The sequence below is a fragment of the Lipotes vexillifer genome, unplaced genomic scaffold, assembly GCF_000442215.2.
Source record: "Lipotes vexillifer unplaced genomic scaffold, Lipotes_vexillifer_v1.1 scaffold920, whole genome shotgun sequence".
Taxonomy (NCBI): Eukaryota; Metazoa; Chordata; class Mammalia; order Artiodactyla; family Lipotidae; genus Lipotes; species Lipotes vexillifer.
The window spans coordinates 2,926,194-2,952,914 of record NW_006783413.1 but is presented as its reverse complement, the minus strand read 5'-3'; the positions used below and the strand labels follow the sequence as shown (position 1 = coordinate 2,952,914).

The window sequence follows — 26,721 nt, the reverse complement described above, 5'->3', positions numbered from 1 at the left end:
AAAAAAAAAAAAAAAAAAAAAAAAAAAAGTCACTGCATTTGGTGGGTTGCAAACCCCATAATTTAGACTGCAATTGCTAGAGGATAGGCAGTTTGACCATTAAGATGCATCACTGCAAATCAACCAATTTGCTTTTCTAGCACCCACTTGCTGATCAGGTGCCCTACTGGCATCAAAGGAACTTTTAAACTGGCTCTAAAACTTTAGATACAGCAGAGTCCCTGGAAGGCTTTCTGGGCCACAACACCCAGTTTCTGTTTCTGAGGGTCTGCAAGTTGGAATTTATATTTCTAACAGGTTCTCAGGTGAAGTTGATGCTCTGGTCCTGGGACCTCACTTTAAGAACCCTTGCTCTAGTCCAGTGGTTTTCAAACTTGGTTGCACATTGGACTCAGCTGGGGAGATAAAAAAATATAGACTAATTCCTGAATCCACCCTCAGAATTCTGATTTAATTGGTCTGGAATACAGACTGGTCACTAGATGTTGTATAAACTCCGTAGGTGATTCTAAATTTTCAGCTGGAGTTGAGAGGTCTGCTCTCGTACATTTCATCAGCAGAGTCTGGGCTAGGGGTGGGGAGCGGCCTTTATCTCCCATGAGGACACTTGCCTGAGATCACCAGATAAAATATAGGACACCCAGTTAAATTTGAATTCTAAATAAACAAATAATATTTTACTATAAGTATATCCCAAATATTGCATGGATGTCCATTTTTGTTATTGTTATTTTGTTTCATTTTTTCTGAATCTGGCAACCCTGCCCTTAGACACTCCATGACATGGAATGAGAAACAGTGATCTGCCAGCTCCCATTTTATAAATAGTAACATTGAGGCCGCAGGGGTCATGTCGGAGGTCAGAAGAGAGCCAGGATAAGAACTCAGCAGTCTTGACCTCCATCCAAACTCTTCTTCCATCACACTTAACTGTGCTAAAGACACTTGTATCCTTCTCTTGTTAGGGGGTTACTGTCAGTCTCCTGGAGGTGACTTCAAAGGGGTCAGTCTGATTTATGTCCTCTCTGCTGCTGTCCCAGTCCTCACCTCCACCCTCCCTTTCTACTGCTGCAGGTACCATAGAGGCTGTCCTGGGGTATGGCCATTCTTGGGGCCATATAATTAATGGCCACCTTGAGGAGGAAGTGGGCTGGAAGTGGTCCCAGCCACATACAGCCGTGAGGGAGAGCCCACAATTGGGTAACACAAGGACAAGTGGCATTTGGCACAGGCAAATGACAGGCAAAGCATGTTGGGAGAGGCCCACTTAATTCACAGAGACACTTGGAATTAGTTGTAAATTCTCTGGGAAGAAATCAAGGCAGCAGCATAATCAGCTCAATTAAATTGTCGGCTCAACATTCAGTGCGCAGTAATGGTCAAAACACAGCCTTTAATCTAGATATAGAGGATTATCTTTTGACCAGCAATGAGATTCCTAAGATTAGTTGTACCTGAGGTGGAGGGAACAACAGAGCTGGTTCAGCGACACCGAGGACAGGCTTGCATGTCAGTACGACTGGGACTTGTGTGGAAGGGGCTACCTGGACCCCGCAACCTTCTTGGAGCCCCCTCCGGATGCTGGGAAGACAGGGATGAATCTCGTTCTGCTTCCTCTGCAGAAGAGACACAGTCTGGGAACAGATCCCCTGAACACATCTGCTTTAAAAATGTGGCAAGTCTGACATGCCCCCACCTCCAGACCAAAGCTAAAGCCACTAGCACCAGGTCCGAGGCAGAGAGATGGCGGGCTTTAGCCCTCTGCTATCCTACCCTCCACGATCAGCCACTCACGTTCACTCACTCATTTTGCAAATATTGATCCCATGCCTGCTAGGTGTCAGGTCCTGTTCTTGACACAGAAGATATGCAGTGAACAAAGAGTAAAGATCCCTACCCCATCATGGGGCAAGACAAAGAATAAACAAGAAAAATAAATATGCTGTGTGTGAAATGGGAATGAGTGATAACTCAGAAAAATAAAGCAGAGATGAGGATAGGAAGTGTTGAGTGTGGAGGACAATTCTAGATATGGTGCCCAGGAGAGGCTTCACTGAGCACGTGCCATTTAAAAAAAGACCAGAAGGGAGTGAATAGTGACAGCAGTGGGGAAGCATTCCAGGCAGAGGAGATGTAGTGCAAAGGCCCAAGGTGAGAGAGGGGTCAGGGAACAGCAAAGAGGCTGCCTGGCTGGAGTGGGAATTTAAGAGGACTAGGTCATGTGAGGACTTATGGGCCACTGTAACTATTTTTGGCATCTATTAGGGACATGGGGATTTTTTTTTTTTTCTTTTTTGGCTGCAAGCATGCCATGTGGGAACTCCCCGACCAGGGATCGAACCTGTGCCCCCTGCAGTGGAAGCCTGGAGTCTTAACCGCTGGACCGCCAGGAAAGTCCTGGGACATGGGGATTTAATGGGGGATTTAATCAGATTCTTTTTTTTTTGCAGTACGTGGGCCTCTCACTGTTGTGGCCTCTCCCGTTGCAGAGCACAGGCTCCGGACGCACAGGCTCAGCGGCCATGGCTCACGGGCCCAGCCGCTCCGCGGCATGTGGGATCTTCCCGGACCAGGGCACGAACCCGTGTCCCCTGCATCAGCAGGCGGACTCTCAACCACTGCGCCACCAGGGAAGCCCCCAGATTCATTTTTAATAGGATCACTGGCTGCTGCATTGAGAAAGAAACCAGGAAATGGGTAGGATACGCCTGCAATGATACAGTCAAGGGATGAAGGAGTTGGACTGGGGTAGGGGCAGTGGAGGTGGTGAGACATGGTAGGATTCTGCATATTCTTTGCTGATGGGTTGGATGGAGCAGGAATAAAAAAGGTGTCAAGGATGACTGAGGGTTTTGCCTCAGGCCTTCTCTGAGGATTAATGACTCTCAAATCCATGCTTCCAGCCCAGACTCCCAGGCTGGTACATAGCAAGGGACTGACATTAACATTTGACAGACTGAACTGAAAAAGTTCTGTTTGATGAATCTGTTGGGATGGTGGCACCATTTTTCTAGGCCTCCACCAATGGCAGAGCCTACCTCCAGATATTGGGAGTGCAGAGAAAAGAGCTGCCATGTCCCCACCTTGGTCTAAAATGAGAAGTTGAGACAGGGCAGAAACAGGAACAGGACCATACCCAACCCTTCCAATAAGAAAACTGGGGACAAGAAGGAGGGATATAAAAGTAAAAAATGCCAAGAATGATGGCCATAGAATTGGTTTGTGATGTCAAAGAGACTGGATGCCAATCCCAGCCATGCCTCTTGACTCAACCTCTTCCCTTCACTGGTCCGCCTTCTCTCTGAAATGGGGTGGCTGGCTTTCTGAAGAGTCTGTCCAGCTCTAACCATCTATAGTGTTCTGATCCTTTTCTTACAAGTCCCTGTCTCCTCTAACCATTTGACACACTGCTTCTCCAACATCGTCTTTCGGGAACTTTTCTGTTTCCTTTCAGACTGATTATTTCTGACTCTGAGTCTTGTAAGATGTCACTATTAGTTCCCAAAGGAAAATATCCATGTGCTTTTTTGCCTGCTTGAAATAAATACTACCTTAGGTCAGTTACCCCATCTGTAAACTGGGAATAACACGAGATCGTAGGGATGCTGAGGAGGGTTAATTATATACAGAACATGTAGGGGTTGAGCACACAAGTGCTCTGGGAGTTTTTGGCATAATACTATAGCATTACAATAATTTTGGCTTGCAAATTATACCCCAGCAGAGGCATCACATGGAAAAGTGGGTCTGACCCCATGGCCTGCTGAAAGTGAAATGGGAAATATAAGTTGTGAAATATAACTTCTCTTCCTAAACCTTTGGAAAAGGCAGAGATCACTCTTCCATGTGCAACCCACGTGCAGGGAACAAGTTTCCAGATCCTGGAGAAGATTCTCTTGCCCAGGGTGTCCTGGCCTGCTGCCAGGATCTGGCCATTCCTCCTTCCTGAACCTAGAAGCAGAGATGGGAAGGAAGGGAGCAGGAGAGGATCTGTGGTTGGTTGAAAGGTGGGGCTCGCAAGGAGAAAGTCCTTGCCTTTCAGGTTTTCTACTTGAGCCTCTCTTACTTGTGGGATAATTAAGTGCTTATACAGTGGAGGAATGAGTTAAAGGGTAATCTGAGATAGTTAAGTCTAGGGACACCCAAAATAAACATCTTAGCTCAGGTCAACTTCTGGGTCCTCTCACCATCCCCCAGACACCCCCCCACACACACATCATAGATTATTTGCTGTGAAATTCTAAAAAAGTAGATCTCAGGCAATGAAGGGGCTGTGTAGTTGATGATGTCTGTGACTATGGCGTCATATAGTGGGTTTGTAAAATTTAACTGGCTCATAGAGGATGACAGTCTTGTCTGACCAGAAGGGAAGAGCAAATAGCTTGATCCTGAAGGGACAGTTTGCAGTCAATTCCACTGCATCACTGTTTGTGGCTGAGTGGACAGAGCACAGGCTTCAGAGTAAGACCCAAGTTGGAGTCCTGGTTCTGCCACTTCCCCCACAGTGGCCTCAGTCAGGGGAAGAGGCCCTCCCTGCCCAAGAGCCTCAGACTGCAAGTCTGACCTCCACCTCCAGTTCTGGCCAAAAGAGTTACTGGCCTTGCTCCCTGACCTAACAGGTCCCACTTTACCTACGGGATACAGGAAAAAATAGATTCCCCCAAAGCCCATCTACAATATACAGGTTGCCAGTGGAGGTAATTAGTGATTTGGACTATCATCCTAATAAGTTAGCATCCTTAGAGAATTTCTCAGGTGTCAATTCATACCTTAGGGTATGCCATATTCTGGAGCTTGATTAGCCTAATTCAAAGGAGCACCGGCTCTACTGGCAGTTACCTCATTTCTAGGCAGCTCCTCTTCCTCGGCAGAGCATATGCTGCCTCCCAGGTAAAGCTTTACCAAGCAAGCTGTGCTCCTCACTCGGCCTCAGTTTCCGCATTTTAATAATCAGAGGACGACCTTAAATTGCAAAGTAGAGACTAGTAGAAATGACACAATTTCGGCGCCACCATACCGGGAACTGGCATCCAGGCCCACCTGGGTGACCTTCTTCTGAGCCTCAGTTTCTCCGTCTGTAAAATGAGGGCCCTGGATTAAATGGAGCCTTGCCAGCTCCTACAATCTTAGGCTTTAAACGTTCCCACAGCTCGCTCTGCCAGGTTGGCCGTGAACAGAGCTAAAGCCACGACTTCCTCAGAGGTGAAAAGGTAAGCAAACATTCCGACCTCCCCTTAAGCTTGGCTCTCCAACTGGTGGGGGGCCAGACGCCTGCCGTCTATCCTGGCCGCATCCGTCATCTGGATTGTTAAAACGCTCATTTGCATAAGGATTCCTCCGAAGGTCTGGCACAGTGGGCTGAAAGTCTTCGTCCCTTTAGGTAGGGAATAGACACCCTGTCCCTAAGGGGTCTCGGCACCGCAAGTCCTCCAAGCGGATCACGCCGTAAACTAGAAAAGCCTCGTGTCCCCAACAGTGGGGGTCCCGGGGAAGGGTTTGGCCTCTGCGCGCTGCAGGCTTAGGCTGGCAACCTCTCGCCCTAGGCGGCGGCGGACTGCGAGCGAGGCGGGGCCTGTTGCGCCGCGGGACCCCGGCGCCCTCAGGCGAGACCCAGTGCCTGGCGCCGAGGCGGCCACAGGAGGTGGCGCGTGCTGAAAAGGGGAGCTGCTTCTGCCTAGGACCCGGGCGCAAGAGGGGTGGAGCCAGGGCCGAGGTCTGGCAGCAGGAAGCGTGGGGGTGGGCGGGACGGGGTCTGCGGGGGCGGGATGGGGGCGGGGCGCGCGCAGGCCCAGAGAGGGCGGGGCCGCAGCGCGGGGCGGGCGCTGGCGGCCCGAGTGTCACACACGCGGCGGTTCGGGAGGCGGCGACAGCGGCAGCAGCAGGCGCCGCCGGGACGGGCACGGGCGCGCGGGCTCGGGCGGGCGCCGGCTGCCTCCTCCCTCCTTCGTCGCTTGCTCGCTCGCTCGCTCTCCGGCCCGCTTGCTAGCCGGCCGGGTGCCGAGCTCGCTACAGCGTTCTCGGGAAGGAAGAAGTGGGGGGCCGAGGACGCCGACAAGTTCCAGCAGTACCGGGAATCCGGGCCAAGGCGGTGGCTGCGGTTCCGACGGGGCAGGAGCGCGCTCCGTGGCGGAGCGCACGGCCAGAGCGTCCGAGGAGGGGGGCGCCCGGGCCTTTAGTTATCTGTGGGGCCGCGGCCGGGTCCCATGAGACGTGCCCGCGAAGGGCACGAGATCCGAAGCCTGGGAGGCGCGCGGAGGAGGCGGAGGGCGGTGCTGCAGCGGCCGGAGCCCGGGAGCGGCCGGCAGGAGGCGGCGGAGAGAACTTGAACTTGGCGTCGGGAGCGGGCGCCCCGGACGCCCCTCGCCGGGGCGGGGGCGCCGAGGGACCTGGGCGGCAGCACTGCCCTCCGAATGGCCGCGGCGGCGGACCCGGCTCCCGCGCCGCGGCCCTAGGCGGCCTCTCGCCATGGCCAAGTGGCTGAACAAGTACTTCAGCTTGGGCAACAGCAAGACCAAGAGCCCCCCGCAGCCGCCGCGGCCCGACTACCGCGAGCAGCGGCGCCGGGGCGAGCGGCCCTCGCAGACCCCCCAGGCCGTGCCGCAGGCCCCCTCGGCCACCTCGGCGTCCTGCGGTACGGCCGCCGCCTCCTGCTTCTCGGTCTCGTCGGGATCGCTGCCCGACGACAGCGGCAGCACTAGCGACCTTATCCGCGCCTACCGCGCACAGAAAGAGCGCGACTTTGAGGACCCCTACAACGGGCCCGGCTCGTCTCTGCGCAAACTGCGCGCCATGTGCCGCCTGGACTACTGCGGCGGCGGGGAGCCAGGCGCGGGGCAGCGTGCCTTCTCGGCCTCGTCCGCGTCGGGCGCCGCGGGCTGCTGCTGTGCCTCCTCTGGCGCGGGCGCCGCCGTGTCCTCGTCCTCGTCCTCGGGCTCCCCTCACCTCTACCGCAGCAGCAGCGAGCGGCGGCCAGCCACGCCAGCCGAGGTGCGCTACATCTCCCCCAAGCACCGCCTCATTAAGGTGGAGAGCGCCGCGGGCGGTGCCGCAGAACCCTCGGGGGGCTCCTGCTCAGGCGGTCGCACCTGGAGCCCGACAGCCTGCGGAGGCAAGAAACTGCTCAACAGGTGTGGCGCCTCGGTCGCGGAAGAGAGCGGTGCCGGCAAGAAGGACAAGGTAAGGCGCCCCTCGGCCTCACCCGAGGTTCCAGAGCCACTGTGCGCACGGGTAAACTGAGGCACCGCTCTGGTTTCGAGTTCCTACATCCACTCGGGCTAGGACCTTTGGGGTCAGGCCTCTCAACGGTGCTTCCCAGTTCTGCCTCTGCATGCGCTTTGCCCCCGATCGCCGGCCTCCTGACACAGTCTCTTTCACCGCTGCTGCCAAAACGTCCTCTCTCTGAGCCCACAGCCAGGTGCCCCTTTCGGAAGTAGCCTGACGAGAGCGCCCCGCCCAGCCTTGCCCAAGAAAGAGACACCTAACTAGCCCTTCAGACCCCCGAGGAGGAAAGTCAGAGAGGCAGAGATGTCACGGACTTAAAAGCGTGTTTACTTCTGTCTACCTCCTCTTCCTCCTGCCCGATTCTATACATGGGAAACTGAGGTCCAGAGCTGGGAAGGGACTCGCCGGATATTACCCATTTCCTATGGCAGAGTCAGACCGGCTGTCTTGAAATGGATATATGTAAATCACTCTAAACGCCCTGCCCTGACCCACCCCCCCGCGCCAGGTTTCGAAATGGGGCGGCCTTTTGTACTGGAGCTGCACCGGGAACCCCCAAGCGTGCTCTTCCAGTTGCAGTGAGCTGGCCTACAAGAGCGCTCCACTTAGACCTGTCAGTTCCTCCAGCCGCGCATGGGAGGGGTCTGCCTACCCAGCCAGCTGGAAGGAGACCCACCCCTCCAAAACCTCACCTTCCTTCCTGACCTTACCCCCACCCCATACAGCCCCAGGGATGAGGGGGACGATTTTGTGCAACCCCCCTCCCTAACAAATCAGACCATCTCGATCCCCACCTTTGAAGCAGGTTAGTTAATTCCAGCCAGATGGGGCCCTCTCCTCCCTCTTCACACTCCTGTGACACCCTCCTTTCCCCCATGAAATAATACTTGTTCTGTCTACTTCTGGTGGAAGGCAGTGTTTTGATTACATCTGAGGCCCAGTGCCTTGCAATGGCTATCAGGCCGCTGTCCCTCTTGTTCTCCTCTGGCCCCCTACGTTCTCCCAAAGGTAAACTTTTGCCCAGGTGTGGGCTGGGGGAGACTGATAGAGTCTGAGTTTCTTTTAGGACTGGATGTCCAGACAGGAGGGAGACAGGCTCCTACCTGCCAGCTGGTGCTTGGAAAGGGATCTTTTTTGTTTTCCAGGCAGGAGGAGTAAGGGGATGCCCCTCCTGATTTTTTTCTGCCTGACTTCCTCTCCCCAAGGTCCTAGGTCCCCCGAGTACTCCCTCCTCCCCCCCGCTGGGTCTGCTGAAGGCATCGTGGGCAGTTGGTGGATTCCACCTCCCTCTGAGCCAGTTTTGGGGACACATCTTGGAAGCATGGACTCTGGGCTTCCTAAGCACGCAGGATGCCATACCTAAATGACAAAGAGCTGGAAGCCAGGTGGCCACCCAGGTGCTGCCTTGGGGACAGAGGAGGTTTCTCCGAGAGCCCCCAGGATTATGGGTTTGTGGTTGATCTATGAGGGAAACAGCAGAGAGGCTCCCTCCTGCCTTATGTGTGGCCCAGGCTTGGCTAGGTGCTGGCCTGGGAGAACCTGAAGTCCCTGGGGATGGAAGGACGGCCCACCCTAGCTCTCCAGAGAGATTGTGCCTTCCCCCATTACTCCATGACCACCTCCCAGGTGGGCAAATCTCCTTTCTCTACCACTGCTTGTCGTTCTGCTTGCTCACTGAAGTCTTCCTTTATGGTTTTCAAAACTCTAGTAAATGTTTTTTCTAATTATAATTAAGACTTTCAAATACTGAGGAATAATAAGTTTTATAGCTGGAGTGTCAAGTGTGTTGAAGACTTGGCTTGTTTGTATTTCTTACAGGTCTTCTCTGTGCTCTCCCTTGCTGGGTACTAGAGCAGGGTCTAGTGAATACTGTGGCCCAGGCCGCAGTGTGCATGATAAGTGCCGTGATGGGACGTGGTCAGGGAGGACCATTATTATGGTTGGCTGCAGAAGAGAGCCTGGTGCTGTAGGGGACTGCAGGTAAAGGTCCTGTGGCCAGAATTCAGAGGTTAGAGTTGGGCAGGACCCCAGAGGGGCAGGAGGGCCCGGGTGAGGGAGGACCTTGAAAGCTAAGCACAGTGAGGGCCAGTGAGGGGGTTTAGCTGCTAAATGATGTGAGCAAATGTGGTTTTTAAAAAAGATCTCTCTGGGGACTTCTCTGGTGGCACAGTGGTTAAGAATCCACCTGCCAATGCAGGGGACATGGGTTTGAACCCTGGTCCAGGAAGATTTCCCCATGCCGAGGAGCAACTGAGCCTGTGTGCCACAACTACTGAACCTGTGGTCTAGAGCCCATGAGCCACAACTACTGAGCCCACCTGCTGCAACTACTGAAGCCTGCATGCCTAGAGCCTGTGCTCTGCTCACTGCAACTAGAGAAAGCCTGTGCACAGCAACGAAGACCCAACACAGTTAAAAAAAAAAAAAAAAAAAAAAAAAAAAAAAAAAAAAGATCTCTCTGGGCTGTATTTTCACATACTAGGTTGTGACTTTGAGCCCTTTGGTCTTTTAAGAAGTTGTTGTGATCCTTGGAGTTGGAGGGATTGTGGCTACCAGATGTTCTTTCTAACGAGTAGGAGGGGAAGGAGCCCAGAAGGGTCATAGTATGCAGTGGTTCTCAAACTGGCACCCGGAGGACTGGTTAAAACACAGATTGTGGGACCCATCGCCTGAAGTGCCTGAGTCACCACACCTGGTGTGGGGCCTGAGAATGTGCATTTCTAACAAATTCTCAGGTGATCTTTTGCTGCTGATCCTGGGACCACACGTAGAGAACACTAATGAAACAGTGGCTTCTTAACCCTCCCTCTGGGTCTTCTGGTCAGAGCTGCTTTGGGATGCAGACTCTGGATGTCCTCATCTCTGCCCTCTGTGTGGGACTGCCTCCTAATCCGGGGCTAACACCCACCCCCCATTCCTGGCCAGGCAGCCAGGAGGCAGCCTGGTTTTCACATTATTTCCAGCCAGATAGCTTTTGGAAGGTCAGGCATACTGCAGATCCAGCCCTGAACACCCCAGAGCCCGCCTTCTGCCCCTCACCCACAGATCCAGGAAAACCTACTCTAGCCCACTTAATCTCAGACCCAGCTTCCTTTTTTCTGTTGTTAGGAGTTAGGACAAGGACCCCTAGGGCTGCTGAATGCCGCCTGCGTGCCAGGCCCTGTGTTTTTAACATTGGCCTGTGTTGAGGGTTGCTATGGCATGGGAGTAGGAGCTATTGGTCCACAGATCCTCCTTTCAGGGCCTCCATTGCCACCTCCCAACCAGCTTTATCTTTGGGGGGCCCTTCTCCTGCTTCCCTTAGTTACCTGTGCTTCCTTCTGACACATACTTGGGCATCCTTCTATTCTCCCAGGTAAGTCCCAGGGCACACACACACCTGGTCACATATGCCCCACTCAGCCAGCCTCCAGTTTGGGGCATTTTCCCTTTTAGAATCATCTGTAACAGACTGTGTTTTCAGCTTAAACAGCTTTTCCCTGCACTTACTTTTGTGCTCAGAGATCTCTCGGTACAAGGGTGAGCTAGGAGGAAGGGAATAAAGGCTGCAAAAGACTTGGCAGTAATCTTTGGCCTAAGCCTCCGGAGGGTATCTACACACATTGTCTTTTCATCATTTGTTTCCCAGTGTTTTTGTCTTGGGGAATTTAGTGAGGTCTTCACCTAGGAGGCAGCTTTGAGCTGGGGAGAAGGCTGACTGCAGCCTGTGGGAGCACTTAGGTGCCTGTGCTGTGAGTGTACATGCATACGTGTGTCCATATATGTATGTGTGTGGGCGTATGTGTGTGCAAATATATGTATGAAACCTTAATGTGCAGGGTGTTCTTAGAAACTAGAGCTTTCTTGCAGTGGGCCTCACTTGGGGAATGAGAGGTGACAATGTGAGATACATGGGGTCCTGAGTTTAGACCCCACAGGGGAATCCTTGAAGACTGTTGAGTCAGGAAAAGGATAGACTCAGAGCCATAGTTGAGGAGGATCCCAGGTTACAGACAGCTGCCACAGTCTGGGGGAAATGGGTTTGGAGTTAGGAGGCAATTACAATACAGTCCGAGTGAGACGCCTGTGAGGGCCTGAACTCCTGGGAAGAGAAAAACGAAACTTTAGTAGGTGGAAATATTATTCCTTTAGGTTGTCTTTATAAAAAAATAATGATGACAAAGAGGCCAGTAACTTGGTAGGTCTCCTTTTGTGCAGCCAAACAGGGCTCATCCAGTTGTATTTTCTGCTGAAGTCTTGTTTCTCTTATCAAAATTAAGTAAATGTTTCCACTGCAACTGAGAAAGTCAAGATGCACCATGACATCAGTTCCCCAAGTTTTAAATACATGCTGATGTGTACCAACAATTTATATTTTGTCAGCATCCACAGAGTTGAGTTAAATAACATGTTTCCTAAGGAATAAATAATATCATGTTCAACTTTTTTTTTTTTTAAACACTCAGCAAACAGTTTCTGAGCAGCGTGCTAAGCAGGGGGCAATTCAGAGAGAATAAGTGGTGGCCAGCTTTCCAAGAGGGAAGCTTTTCAGTTTGTAGTTGAACACGAGCTTTTCAAGATCTAGTCTGGGAGACAGAGACGGGTAATGAGGCAGTGTCGCAACATGTGGCATGCCAGAACAGAAGGGTGTGCAAAGGGCTGGGAGGGCCTCAACTCTGTCTGTGAATTCAAGGAGGGCTTTCAGGGGGTGGCAGCATTTGAGCTTCTCCATGCAGAGGCTTGTGCCAAGAGAATGGTTGGAGGCTCTGAAGGGTGGGTGTGGCAGGAGGTTGGAGCCACAACAGGAAGAGAGTGTCTCACTGTCTTTGTGGGGAGTTGTGACTTGTCTTTCAGTCCTTTTCACTTCAAATCATTGATGTATAGCTTGATTGAAGCCAGGGTCAAGCATGAGCTGTCAGTCATTTCTATTTGGTTAACAGCCACATTCTCCAGTTCTGAGAACGTAATTGATTGGAAAGGTAAGAGCCAAGCTTGGTGGCTGTGGTTTGGCTTGGAACACTTTCTCCTTTGAAGTCCTGTCCCTTGAAAGTAGTGTGAGAAAAACGCTACATATCAAACCCAGTTTTTCCCATTGATTCCTCAGAAGAGAAGTATGTTCTCCAGGCTTCAGGCTAACCGCTTAATTGGTCCTTGAATCCTCACAATCACCGGAGAAGGGGTTTATGTACTGTATCAGTTAGCTATTGCTGCATAACCAATCACGCCAAACTCTGGTTTTAAACCAGAGGTTAGCAAAGTTTCTTAAAGAGCCAGTTAGTAAATAATTTTAGCTTGCAGGCCAGACAGCCCCCATCACAACTATTCAACTATTCTGCCATTGTAGCTTGAAAGCAGACTTAGACAATATATAAATTAAAAGGGTGTAGCTGTATCCAGTCTTTATTTACAAAAACGGGAAGCTGGCCTGTGGTCTGTAGTTTCCAACCCCTGCTTTAAATGATAAGCCTTTATAATTGACCATGAACCCACACGTCAGCTGAGTAGTTTTTCTGGCCTCAGCTGGGCTCACTCAGGCATCTAAGGTCAGTGTGGAGTGTATGTGCTGCCCTGCCAGTCCTAGCCGGGCTCTCTTACATGTATGGGGATGCCTGGTTTAGGATGGCCTTGGCTATATCGAGTAAGCTCTGTTCCATGTGGTCTCTCATCTTCCAGCAAGTTAGCCTTGTTCATATGATGGTGGCAGGGTTCCAAGAAATTACAGAAGCCCATACAGTTTCTTGAGGTAAGAAACTGGCCTACTGTCCCTACTGTCCCTTCTGCTGCATTCTGTTGACCAAAGCAAGTCATAAGGCCAGCCGGGATTCGGGGAGAGAGGAGGAGCTGCGAAGTCCCATGGCAGAGGACAGGGATACAGGCAGGTCATTATTAGTGCAATTGGGGCCTTTAGTGCTATTCCTCTACCATGGATAGTATTGCCCCCATTTTACAGTTAAAGAAACTGAGACTTAGAGGTAATAACTTGCCTAATGTCACACAGCTACCAAGTGATGGGGCCCAGTTTATACCTATTCAGTCTGAATTCAAAGCCTATATGCTTTTTATCAATTTGTTCCTCTCCTTTCAATGATTTAGATGGAGATAGTAAGACTCTGATTTTTTAATCTCTCTCTCTTTTTTTTTTTTTGCGGTGCGCGAGCCTCTCACTGTTGTGGCCTCTCCCGCTGTGGAGCACAGGCTCCGGACACGCAGGCTCAGCGGCCACGGCTCACGGGCCCAGCCGCTTTGCGGCACATGGGATCCTCCCGGACCGGGGCATGAACCTGCGTCCCCTGCAGCGGCAGGCGGACTCTCAACCACTGTGCCACCAGGGAAGCCCCTGATTTTTTATTTATTTATTTGGCTGCGTTGGGTCTTCATTGCTGCGCACTGGCTTTCTCTATTTGCAGCGAGCAGGGGCTACTCTTCATTGCGGTGCGCGGGCTTCTCATTGTGGTGGTTTCTCTTGTTGCAGAGCATGGGCTCTAGGCGTGCGGGCTTCAGTAGTTGCAGCATGCAGACCCTAGAGCACATGGGCTTCAGTAGTTTTGGTACGTGGGCTCAGTAGTTGTGGCTCGCGGGCTCTAGAGTGCAGGATCAGTAGTTGTGGTGCACGGTCTTAGTTGCTCTGCGGCATGTGGGATCTTCCCAGACCAGGGATCAAACCCGTGTCCCCTGAATTGGCAGGCGGATTCTCAACCACTGCGTCAACCAGGGAAGTCCCAAGACTCTGATATTTACTGAAATGTGTGTTGTATGTCTCCTGCTCCCCTTCACTTAATGCTCCTCTTCTTGCACCCCCTCCCCCATCCCTTTCAGTCTGGGCTTTGGTGGTCCCCAAAGGCTCCCCAGAGCTGGCTTTTCTCTCTCCCTCCCTCATCTCCCTCTGAGTTCCATAAATGAGATGTTAATGCAGCACTTGAGTTATTTCATAGAGAAATTTTGCACACAGAGTTGCCACTTCCCAAGGGACAGCTGCACAAGATCACAAGATGTGTGTCTTGTAACTGTTATGTCTTCTCATTCAAGGACTGGCGAGGCTGTGTGTGCTCTTTTAAGAAAAAAAAAAAAACTGGTATCTTGGCCCTTGTCAACAAGGAACCTAAGTTTCCTTGAAGGAGATCAGATGACAGTCTTCTAATCTGACAACCTCAGAACATGACTGATTTCCCCAGACTGAACCCCCAAGACTTGACCTTGTCCTCTCCCCCAAAGCATTTCTGACCTGTAAAATAGGTGTTAAAAGGCAAATCTGAGACAAGTGTGTTTTCCTTTGGCCATTTAAGCAAAGCTGAACCTGCCTGTGGTCAAGTGTTTCCCTGGGCAGTTTCACTTGGAGCTGACTTTCTCATCTTGTGCTGAGAGAGCCAAGTGGTAGTGGCCTGTGGCGAAGGGGTAGGTCAGGCTGGGCCCTAGAAAGTAAATTGGGATTTGTGGCTTTGAAGCAGAGAGCTGGGTTGCTGGCTGGCTGATGGCAGCACCTCCGTCAGCTTTCTGAGGGGGGGCTGTTCCTGCAGGGTGGAGACAGGCTGCTGGTGGTGTCTGCCACACTGACTTGTAACTTGTTTGGCTTGTGTTGACTGAGAAATTGCCATATGCAGGCCACTGTCAGGAGCTGTGTGGATACAGGGATGAACCAGGGGTTGGGTAGTGCCTACCTGTAAGGAGCTTATTTTCTGGTGAGGACACAGGAACCAAGGTTAGAACACAGCTTTGTATGGCAGAATTTGTCTATAAACAAAGTGGTGTGGGCAGAATTTGTCTATAAACAAAGTAGTGTGGGTGAGCTGAGAGCCATCCTGGCACAGAAGCTATTCTGGGCAGAGCCTTGATTCCGTGGAGCTGAAGGAGAAGCAGGGTCAAGAGGAGGTTCATTTCAGCTGAGGGAAGCAGGGAAGGCTTCTTGGAGGAGGAGACATTTGAGTCAAGAAAGAGCAGTCACTTGAATTGAAGGAGCTTTCCACAATAGCAGTATTAGCCAGTACTTCCATTGCATATACTCTAAGGCAGACATTGTTCTTTGTGCTCTACATGTGCTAACACTTAACTGCTCACCAAAGTCCCTTGAGGTAGATGCTACTCTCATTCCCATTTTACATATGAGAGCATGAGGCAGAGAGGTTAAGTAACTTGTCTAAGGTCACCCTGCCAGTAAGTGGCAGAGATGAGATTTGAAGCTGGATTTAGGGTCTTTGTTTTGAATCATTGTGCCATATCACCTCAGGCTGCACAGTCTCATACCTGAATTTTCTCTGCCTTATTTGTGGCTAGATTTAAACTCTTATAAAACTCCCCTCTGTTAGCATTGTAGGACCTACCCAAACTCCTACATTTGGCTGAGTATTCCACAGCTTAAAAGATACTTTCACACCCATAATTAATTTGACTCTAAGAGTCACTCTGTGAGGAAGGTGCTGTAACACCCATTTTACAGATGGAAAAACTGAGGGTCTAGGGAGGCATGGAGCCCACCCTGCCTCCCAGCAGGAACTGGCCGAGCCAGTGGCCAGGCTGTTGACCTTGTTTTCTGAGCCCAGTGCCCTTTGTGCCGGGGTGGTGTGGAGGTGGTTTGGCCAAAGCTCCAGTCCACAGGAAGGGTGACAGCCTGATTGATTTCCGGTTCTTACCGTGTTTTGATGCTGAAAGGAGTTACTGAGATCATTAAGGAGCATCGACAGAGGACCTTGCTTCCACAATGGAATTTTCCTTATCTTCCTGTTTGGTATTTTCCAGTAATATTTCTATTAATGTTTCACTTTCGGAGGCACTGGCTTCCTGAGAGTTTGCACTTTCTCAATTGATGAGCCAGGAAGAACTGAATTTTCCTCTAAATCATTCAGTTCCTTTCCATCTTCTCCAAGGCGAGCTCTCTCTGGATTTCCCATTATGCTGTAGAGGAAGGATCTTGGAGGTGGGTCCAAGGGATGGAGAGAGAATTAGTCAGGGCCCTGGGGAATGACTCAGGCCCTGAGTTTTCCAAGCAGAACTTAAGAATAATGGTCAGAAAGGGGCTTCCCAAGGCCGGGGAGGGGAGAAATGACTTGATAGGTGGGTGGGCTGGGGCGGGGCTGGTCCACTGCTGGGGCCTTCACTTACAGGCTGGACTCCGAGTCCTCAGCTGGGCCATGAGAGCCCATACCAAGTCCTTTCTCCTCATTCATTCATTAAACACACATTGTTGAGAATGGGCTACATGCTGGGTATTCTATTTAGATGCTGGGGATACAACCGTGGACAAAACATAAAAATTCATGCTACCCTGAGTTTGCCCTCTCGTGAGAGGATTCAAGCAAATAAAGTATGTCGGGTAGAGTGTAGAGAAAAGTAAAGCTGGGGTGGGCCTCAGTTTGGGGTGGGGTGCTGTTTCAGATGGGTGCTCAGAGGACTTTGCTGAAGGGTGTGATGGTGTGATTCACAGGGCTCTCGGAGAGAAGTGCATTCCAGGCAGAGGGAACAGTCAGGGCAAAAGTCCAAGGCAGGAGCATGCCTGGCTGCTTCAGGGAGATTGGCATGACTGAGTGGAGCAGGTGGAGAGGAAGTGGGGAGACGAGTTCTGAGAGGTGGGACAGGGAGGCTGAGTGTTTCGGGCCTCTCTCACTTTATCTCTGGGTGAGATGGGAAGTCAGTGGAGGTTCTGAGCAGAGGAATGACGTCATCTGGCTTTTGGGTTTTGAAAGGATCACTCTGGCTGCCTACTGGAGAATAGACTGGAGGGGACCAGCCAGGAGGCCAGCTGGGAGGACCTTCAGCCACAGGAACTGGGGTGCTAGTGCTAGGTGATGAGAGGAGACCAGATTCAGGACATGTCCTGAAGGTAGAGCTGCAGGATTTCCTGCCAGATGAAATGTGAGATGTGAGGGGTGAGGAGAGTCACAGATGACTCCAGGTTTTAGCTTGAGCAGCCGGGAGGGTGAATTTTCATTAGCTGAGATGGGAGGACCGTGGAAGTGCAGTCACAGTCCAGCCAGTGGAGTTGATCCAGCAACTGATTCTGGGACTTCAGAGCCAAACACGCTCTGAGAACCCAGAGAAGGCATGGGTGGCCTCTGTCTGGGGCTGGGGGAAACCACCAGGAAGAGGAAGTCATCTGGGAGGTGGGTCCAGAGGCAGGTGCACATGGGGCATCCCAGACAGAAGGGGTCCTGTCGACAATGACTGAGATTGGAAAGGGACCCCTGCTGGGCGCAAGCAGGTGTGGCCAGAGCCTGGGGATTGACTGGTGTAACTGCACGTGATAGAGGAAAGAGGCAGGGAGCTGGATGTGAAGGGCCACCTGCCACTGGTCGAAAATTGCCCCAATTCTCCAAATTGGTAGGCCACCTGCTGTGTTGTGTGCCTCAGCTGGGCACCAGAGCAGGGTGAAGAGGAGGCTAGAACCTGCCTGTTTTGCTAAGCAGAGCATTTCACTACGGAGCGCTTGTGATTGTTGCGAATGTCCTTTCTCATCTGGGGCTCACCAGTAGGTGGGCTACGAGGAGGAGGCAAACAGAAGGGGGAAGAAAGGAACTTTCCTGGTTTCTACAGGCCACAGCTAAACTCTAAAAATGAAAATGACCAGAAAATTCTTCACAGTGAAGCTTCACTGTTTTGTGGGGCGTGCACTCCCAGAAAGCCAGACAGCCTCGTAATCCTCCCGGTGCATTCCAAAGCCATGCATGTGATTTGGGGCCCGCGTGGCATTCGCGGAATGACTCAGCCCCTACCTGCTCTCCCATGTGGGGCAGATGCGAGTTGGCCGTGTTCTAAGGCCGTTCCTCAGAACAGCAAGCTTGGATTTTTTGATATATTTCAATGTTTATCTCCGTGTTAACTTTTTTCTTCCCCCTTCAACAAAACTAAGACAGGTTTGGTATAGAAAATGCTGATAAGCAAAACTAAAATAGAAACCAACTTTAATTCTACAATTCAGAGAAACCACTGTTAACATTTCACTGTTTTTCCATCTAGCCTTTTTTTCAGTGCATATATATATGTGTGTGTGTGTCTGTGTATATATATATTTCCCTTCACAAAAATTAATATTGTGTGTATCTATTTGTGTTCTTTTTGCTTAAAGACATGGAAAGATGTCTACATTGTCTTAAACATTCAACAACAGTAATTTAATGTCTGTATAGTATTCTGTTTGCTTATTTAGGCTCTCCCGGTTTTCACTAATTTAACAGTGCTATAATGAACATCTTTGTAACTTAATTCTTTGCATAAATAAGTCTGTGATTATTTATCTGGGATTGATTCCCAGAGGAGAATTGTTGGGTAGGAAGATAATAATTTTGATACATTCTTTCAAATCCTAGAAAGACCTTACAAGTTTTCACCTGCTTTACTCTAATGCAATTTAGTTTAATTTGCAGTTTCTTAGGTTACTGGTGCATATGTTTGTTGACTGCTTGTGTCTCTTTTCCGAAATTGTGTACTTCTATCTGTCCATCCTTTCTGCCATAGGGTTTATCTTTTTATTGATTCGTAAGAGCTCTTTGTGGATTAAGGATGGCAGCCCCTCGCCTGCCGTTTGGGTTGCAGGGTATTTTTTTTTACAAGTTTGTAATTTGCCTTTCGGCTCTGTATCTGGTGGTTGCTTTTGTTGTTTACACTGAATGGTTTTCTGTTGCTGAATCAGTAGATGTTTCTCTTGAGTTTTGAGTGTGCTGCTTAGAAAAGTTTTCTGTACCCCAATGTATTTTCTTCTAATACTTTGATGGTTTCTTTCTTTCTTTCTTTGGCTGTGTCAGGTCTTAGTTGTGGCACATGGGATCGTTCGTTGCAGCACGCAGGCTTTTTTGTTGCACTGCGCGGGTTTCTCTAGTTGCAGTGTGTGGGCTTAGTTGCTCTGTGTCCTGTGGGATCTTAGTTTCCCGAGCAGGGATCGAACCCTCGTCCCCTGCATTGGAAGGCAGATTCTTAACCACTGGATCACCAGGGAAGTCCCTCTTTCTTTTTTAACGTTGACATTTTAATCTGGAGTTTGATTTCAGGGTATGAGGTAGGGTTTTAACGTTATTTTCCCGAGTGACCAGAGTCTGTGTCTGGACATCCTCTCCTCCTTGCTTGCTCTGTGAGCTGTCTGTATTTCTTCAGGTGCCTTTTTAGACTTCAATATTTTGACTCCATCTTGCCCTGACTGTGTTAAATTCTCATTAGCTATTATGATAATGATGATTTCACCTTGTCTTTATAAAATGACACCTTCCGTCTGCAGATACCCATGCACTTATTATACATTCAACTCCTGACACCTGAGGAAAGTAACTGGGTATTAGCACTTCATCTTTGGATGCCATACCTAACACGGTGGGTGGGGTGAGGCCAGGAAAGCTTCGCCTCACCTCTACTGGAGTCAGCTTCCCGCTCCAGGACCAGGGGGCCGGCTGTCCAGGTATATTCAGTGTAACCACTTACTGTTCGCCCTGCCTATGTAGCCTTATCTGGGTGGGTCCATTTCAGCTTTCGTATGGTGACTTTTGTGGAGAGAGGGGTGCAGCATTCAGTCATCCATGCAGCAAACATGTTTTAGATACCCACCATGTTCCAGCACTGGGCTGAGTCGTGCAGACCATCAGCAATAAGTAAGCCCCGGCACCCTAACTCAGAGCCCAGGAGGGGATATTGGAAAGGCCCAGGAATATCTCTGCTGCAAGGCAGAAAGTGTTCAGTGCCAGGATACAGAGGCAGGTAATGACTCTGAGTAACAAGAAGCATTCGAACCTGAGGTGGGCACGGGCAGCACTGTAGTAGACCATGGGTAGCAGAGCTCAGACTGGAAGGATGGAGAGGACTTGAAGGTGTGGTATGTGGGGACTATATTATTTTGGTCATTTAAATTTTTTTCACACCCACCAAAGTCCAATGCAAGTGACATGAATTCACAGAGTTCTTCCCCCACCCGCCGACCTTTTCTGTCCCCTGAACCCAGGTGTCCTATGTCTTCAATTAGTGAGAGACCCTTCCTGAGGCTCTGTTGCACGTTCTTCTTTTCCTGGCTCAGGCCAGCGTCGGGATAATCCATTCTGCAGTGTCTGCTGTGGGGTTTGTGACATTAATGAATTGGTGTTGTTGGAACAGATTAAGACCAGGAGTGTTCACAGTGAATAAATCAAGGAAAAAAAGATGCAGAATTTTCTGCATGAACACGGATAAACATTTTTATGGGTCTAAGAGGCTGAGGGTGTCTGCCTAATTCACTATGTTGTGTGTCACAGCATGTCAATGAACCCTACCTAGACCAGCCCTGGCAGCACAAATCACCAGGAGAGCATTTTTCAAAATTTTTAGTTGCCTGGGCTCCACCTCACACTAATTACACCATGGTTTCTGGGGATAGAGCCTGAGTATCAGTACTTTTGGAAGGTCCCCATGTGATTCTGATATGCAGCCCATGCTGAAAGTTGCTGTCCTGGAACTTAGTTTGGGGTTCCAGGGGAGCCTAGGGATCATCCAGTCTAACCCTCCTGCATCCGTGCCTGAAAACTTCCAGTGATGGGGGGATTTGTCCCATGAGCACACACTCGTTTGCACAGCTGAGCTTTCAAGTTTTTTCTGCTGTTCCCTCCAACTTAGTACAGGTTTGTTGAGTACCTGGTGTTTATGGGAGCTCTGCTGGCTCACCTCTTTCTCTCTGTGGATTCTGTTACTGTTTTCGTTGGACTCTGAGGTCAAGCAGAACCAGTCTAACCTTACTTCTTCCACATGACGACCCTCAGATGTGTGATCGTATCTTCAAAGGCAGAGGGAAGCTGCAGGCTGTAACATTTCCCCATAGAGCCAGATTCCCAGCCAGGACACCAACTGCTAAGGGCAAGTACCCTTCAGCATCACAAGTGTGGAGGGCATTGATGGACCCCCAGTCCAGGAGCTTCCCGGGCAGGAAGTGGCAGGCTGGAGCGGGTTCTGCGTTGGGGGCTGAGGTTGACCCTGAGGAGTTAATCCTTCTGAAGCATGACCAGATGGGGAGCAGAGCATCGTAGGATTCGATTCCCAGGTGGATTTTGGGGGTCTCAGGGCAAAGAGAGCAGGAGAGCAGCAGTCAGGAGTAGATTCCGGGGGAGCGGGTGGGATCTTGCCATCAGGACCTCAGCGCTGAGCAGGTAACAAGCAGAGCAGAAGCTACCTGGCTGAGAGTGGCGTGGTGTCAGGAGCCAGGTATTCTCGGGCCAGGTGTTTGCCCTTTGTGGGGGTAGCCAGTGACGCTACACACCACAGGTGCCCAGAGCTGTTGATCCAAACATGGCAGGACCCTAGGGGTGTCCACTGTGGTGATGTGAAATGAGCACTGGTTTTGGGGTCAGAAGTCTGGGCTCAAATCCTGGACCTGGTGCTCAGAAGCTTAGTAATTTGGGGTTAGCTTCTCCAGGCCTGGAATGCTCATCTGTCCTAACATGGGCATAGTAATAATAGAGAGTGTCTCCTGAGCCCTCACTCTGTGCCTCGTGCCTGTGGGACACTTTCTGTGTGTGATCCTCACGGCCAGTCTTTGAGGTGGTCCTGTTAGAATCCCATTTTTACAGATGATGAAACACTCTGGAGATGAAGTTCAGGGGCAGTACCTAGGGTCTTTGTGAGGATTTAATAAAGTTATTTGTTTGAATGGCTAAGCACAATGAGTGGCATGTAGGAAGAGCTTTATGAATTCTTTTGGCCACAGTCTGTCCTGGGCCTCAACCCAGCCTCGAACTCTGGGCTTCTTATAGCCACAGTCAAGCCAGTGGGACTTCCCTTTCTGGCTGGGTGAGGTTGTCCTCAAAAAGTATCCCTGTCCTTATATTGACAGTCAGTTTGTGGTTGACCTATGATTCTCTGCAGTGGGAGAATAGAAGTAAAAACTCTACCTGGGTCACCACTCTGTTCTGAGTGCTTTATGAATATTAACTCACTGAACTTCATGACACCCTAGGATGTAAGTTCTATTGAGTCCCATTTTACAGATGGAGAAACTAGGGCAAACATATGTGGGTTGTTTTTTTTTTTTAAGTACTTTGTCAATAGGTGACACAGCTAGTAATGGGCAGAGCTGCAGGTGGGGGTGTGAAGCCCAGGAAGTTAATTTGGCTTCTGTCTGCTCTTAACCTCTATGCTACACAGCTATAGGGAACAGTGACAGAGGTCAGTTCTGTATCATCTGGTTGTTCCAAAACCATGAGGCCAGAGCCATTTAAAGACCATAGCTTTCTACTGTTGATAAAGCATCTGGTTTGAGCCAGGCACTCTCCATATGTCTTCTCAAGATAATGCTGCCAAAGTAGCACCAGGAAGGCTTCATGGAGGAGGTGGCACGGGAGCTGGGCCTTCATGGATACAGAGGATTTAGATATTTAGAGATCTGTGGATGTTAGGAGGACATCCTGGGAGGGGCGTTGCGAGTGGTCTGAAGTGACTGAAGGAGAGCCTGTGAGAAGACAAAAGAGAAAATATACAAGAGTGAGAAATAAGGCCAGATGACAGAAGGCCCGAATGGACGGGCCACAGAGTTTGGTCTGCCCTCTGGTAATGAAAGGTGGTGGAGCACAGGAGTGACAGGGTCCGATCTGGGCTTTAGAAGAAAACCTGTCTCCATCTTAAGAGGATGGGTTAGAGAGTGTTGGGGGAGGGAGGCCTAAGCTGAGCCTGGGGGTGGGGAGCCCCATTGGGGGGACACCAAATGCTTTATGCAGACTGGCCTGACCCCAGTCTGCATTCTTTCTTTATTTTTTAAAATATTTATTTATTTGGCTGCATTGGGTCTTAGTTGCGGCACGTGGGATCTTCGTTGTGGCATGCGGGATCTTTCGTTGCAGTGCGGGCTCTTCGTTGCAGCGTGCGGGCTTCTCTAGTTGTGGCGCACGGGCTCCAGAGCGTGTGGGCTCTGTAGTTGCGGCACGTGGGCTTAGTTGCTCTGCGGCATGTGAGATCTTAGTTCCTTGACCAGGGATCGAACGTGCATCCCCTGCATTGGAAGGCAGATTCTTTAACCACTGGACCACCAGGGAAGTCCCCCCCGCCCCCATACTGTGACTGACTGCTCAGGCAGCTCTCAGATGACATTGGGCAATGGAGGGAAATCGACTGAGTACCTGTCTAGGGGATAGATTCTCTGGATCACTCTCATCAATAGTTGAGATATGCCCTCTGTGTAGTTTGTAAGTTACCCAGTCCAGGAGAGATTTTGTCCACATTCTGTCAGAGTCAGACGGATGGTGCACCAGGGGTCCCGGGGCCTGGGTCAGAAATAGAGTTACGTCTCCACCTATGGTCTTTCTGGATAGTTGGGTGGAAGGAGGCCTTGTATGAACCAAGCAGCACTTCAGCTGCTTGCTTCTGTAGAAACACGGAGCAGGAAAGGGCAGAGCCACTGAACAGCTAGCTGCTCTATGAGGGAAGTTGTGTGGGGTGAAGGAGGTGGGAGAGCATGCACTGTTTGTTCTGGGGGGCCACAGAGCTAGTCACCTGACCTTGAGACTGAGGTCCAGCTCTCCCATCTGTTGACAGCACCTCGCGGAGTTGGAGGCAGCCCAGGATGTCCGGGCAAATGATAGCAGGTTGAAGGAGCCACAGTAAAGCTGCTGCTGGAGGCTTCAGAAGAAGGGAATGCAAAAGGGAGAAGGGAGTGCTGGGGTTCTGGCTGCCACTAGGATGCTGACCTTCAGAGGACATCCTCCACAGGAGGAGCTCTGAGAAGCAGTAAGTGCTCAGAAGGCTTTGGGTCCCTAGGGGGGAAGAAACATTAGCCTTGATGAAGATGTTTGCTGGGCTCAGTTGAAGGGTCCCCTGAGGATCCCTGTCCAATTCCTCTCTCATTCATGGCTGAATCAGAGGCCCCTCTGGCCAGCAGAGCACGCTTCCCAATTCCTGAAGAGATGCTTTGTAAATAAAGATCTAGGAATAATGTGCCATCAGGCCAGCTCAGGGGGCTCTTGCCACATGCTTGGGGCACACGCTTGGGGAATTCAGCTGTCATTCAGCTCCTCCTTGCTGGGCTTCTGCAAGGCCTGGGATCCATCTGAAGGCCATCTGTGGCGTGACTGTGAAGTGACAAGATGGTGGGAATCGGTGTCATCACTTCCGAGTCACCCACAGGACAGCTGAGAACATTGCCAAGGCCTGGATCACACACGCAGGCCTTGGGCCTGATGTTCTCAAAGTGCAGACGCCCAAACCAGGCGTGCGTCTGGGGCCTTGCCTTCCTTCTCTTGTCCCGCCCCACCCTGATTTTTGTGTGCACCCTTGATTCTGGTTCTTTATCACCCTCAGACTAGAGCAGAAGTGGGCCTGGTTTTGAAAAAGCTGAGGAACTTTTCTCCATCCAGGCAAACCCTTTGTGTTGAGGAGTCCTTAAACTTATTAGACATGAAGCCTCCAGAGGAAGCAGAAATTGCTTCTGACGGCTCACAGAGATCCCTGAATGAGGAGTTTGGAAGTAAGAAATCAGTGGATGAGGGTGAGGGCACATTTTTTTGGGAGGGGGGGAAACTATTTAATTCCCTCCTAAATTAGAAATGCCTTTCTTTATACCTGTCAGATCCTTTGGGGAATGGTTATTCCAGAAAATTTCATAACTTCTTTGCTTTTGATGGTTTCTTCTGGTTTTACCTATTTCTCTACAACCCAGCAAGTACTTTGGAACATTGGATTCCTTCAAGTTCAGAGGCTATAGTTCTGTCTGTGCTCAAATATTTCTTACTCTGCAAGTAAATTTCAGTTGTACACCTTCATTCAGTCAGAGGGTCATTTTAACTGGGACATTGCTGATAGGTGGGAAGGAAACTTTAAATTTATAAAGGGTACTGAAACAAAACAAGAAGTGCATGCTGTCTTGTGTTCCCCAGACTTTTCTTTAAAAAATTCGGAAAGGGAAACCAGGGCTTCCCTTGTAGGAAGAAGGAAGGCTTCCTTAGAAGATCTGGATTTTTGAATTTCAAAGGCTTGTTTGAATGTGAAATCTAAGGTCATCCTGTATTCACAGTCTAAAAATCAGAAAGAAGTGAGTTAGATTGTCATCCCTGCAGCCACTAGGGGCATGACATTTTCTATCCCTTAGTTCTTTGGTGGTAGAAGAGAATCTTACCCATTGCTGAATAAAAGACCACTTGAGCCCTGTTGCTGAAGAACCGTGGCATGTTTCCCTGCACTGGTCTGTGGTTGGATGGTCAAGACTGACAAACATTGACAGGTGGACCCAGAATCACAGGATGTGTCTCAGGGATTTGTAGCAAGCTGTGTGTGTTTTAGGTCATCGTGCACTCGATTTTAAAACACTCCTGAATGCCCGCTCCGACGCTGGCCTAGGGACCTGAGAGCAGCAGTGTGGAGCAGTGAGAGAGCACTGACCGTTCAGGCTTAGTCTGGGTTCAAGTTGAGGGTCTATGACCTTGGGTAAGTCACTTGACCTTCCTGAGCCTATTTTCCCATCTTTAAATGAGGGTGTTCATCCCTATCATGAGGTCAGCCAATATGGCCACTGTAAAAGGACCTTATAAATCAAGGTTGCCTTAAAAATGTTGTAGACTTGGTTCCAGGTCAGAAAGAGTAACGGGAAACTGAGGGAACAACACAGAGAAGCTGAAAAGTTGCTACTCTCTGGCCCAGTGGTTCCCCTGTTAGGAGTTTATCCTAAGGAGAGAGTCACAGTGATTTAGCTACCAGTATTCTACAGCACTTGGAAAAAAAAAAAAAAAAGGAAATTACTTAAATATCCAACTGTGGGAAATGGTTCATGTATATGGTGGAAAGGAATGCGGCCACCCAAAGCTGGGTTGAGTAACTCAACTGCAGAAGAGTCAAGAGGGGAAAGGCTCACCACAGAAGGCTTTAAAAGTAGGGTATAAGAAACCAAATAGTTGTAGTCTCCCCCTACCCCATTCCCACCTACACAGGTAGAAAAAAGGCCAGAAGTAGACCCAAATGTGGATAGTGGTTGTCACTGCAAGGTTGGATATTTTTCAGTTTTTAAAAGCAAACACTATTTAATCACAAAGGAACATTTTTTCCAAGTAAATTAATGACATGGCAAGGGCAAGGGGAATGGGAAGGTGAGCCAGTGCAGGCTCTCTGCCTCCCAGCCAGGCTCTGCCCAGCCTTGTGAATGAGCAGTTGAACTTCAAAGCCAGGGCAGAGAGAGCGTCTCATTGTGTTGGAATGTGGGCGATGAGGCTCACAGGAAGTGATGACAAGCCCTTTGTTATATAAGCTCACCAAGCTGGCTCGGCAGTGCCAGCGGTGGCCCTTGGTGCCCGATCAGGACATCATCTGTCTGTGTCTGTGGTCACAGCCCTCTTATCGGAACTGCGCAGCCAGGCACCGGAAGATACAATGCACACCCTCTCTTCCTTTACTCCCACTGGCACATTGGGCTATTGCATGCAAGGAGAGAGGCCAGCATGAAGAAACTTACTGGCATTATTTACGACCAGAGAAGGTGTGGAGATTTTCCCTTGACCCTTCGGAAGACATCTATCCTGGCTGCCTCCAAAAGCCAGGGCTACCTGCCTTCACCTACTTCTGTTTCTCGGTTCCTATTGGTCTGTGCTGTGTTTACAGCTGTGGTCCTGCTGA

At 50.2% G+C, this 26,721-nt stretch overlaps 1 protein-coding gene across 1 annotated transcript in view; it reads left to right on the top strand.

The window, feature by feature from the left end:
- Positions 1-6,203: 6,203 nt before the first annotated feature.
- Positions 6,204-26,721, top strand: part of SHB (SH2 domain containing adaptor protein B) — a 136,309-nt gene continuing 115,791 nt past the window's right edge. The window contains 2 exon segments of the mRNA XM_007456015.1: positions 6,204-6,277; positions 6,279-7,176. Coding sequence (XP_007456077.1) covers positions 6,204-6,277; positions 6,279-7,176 — 972 coding nt within the window.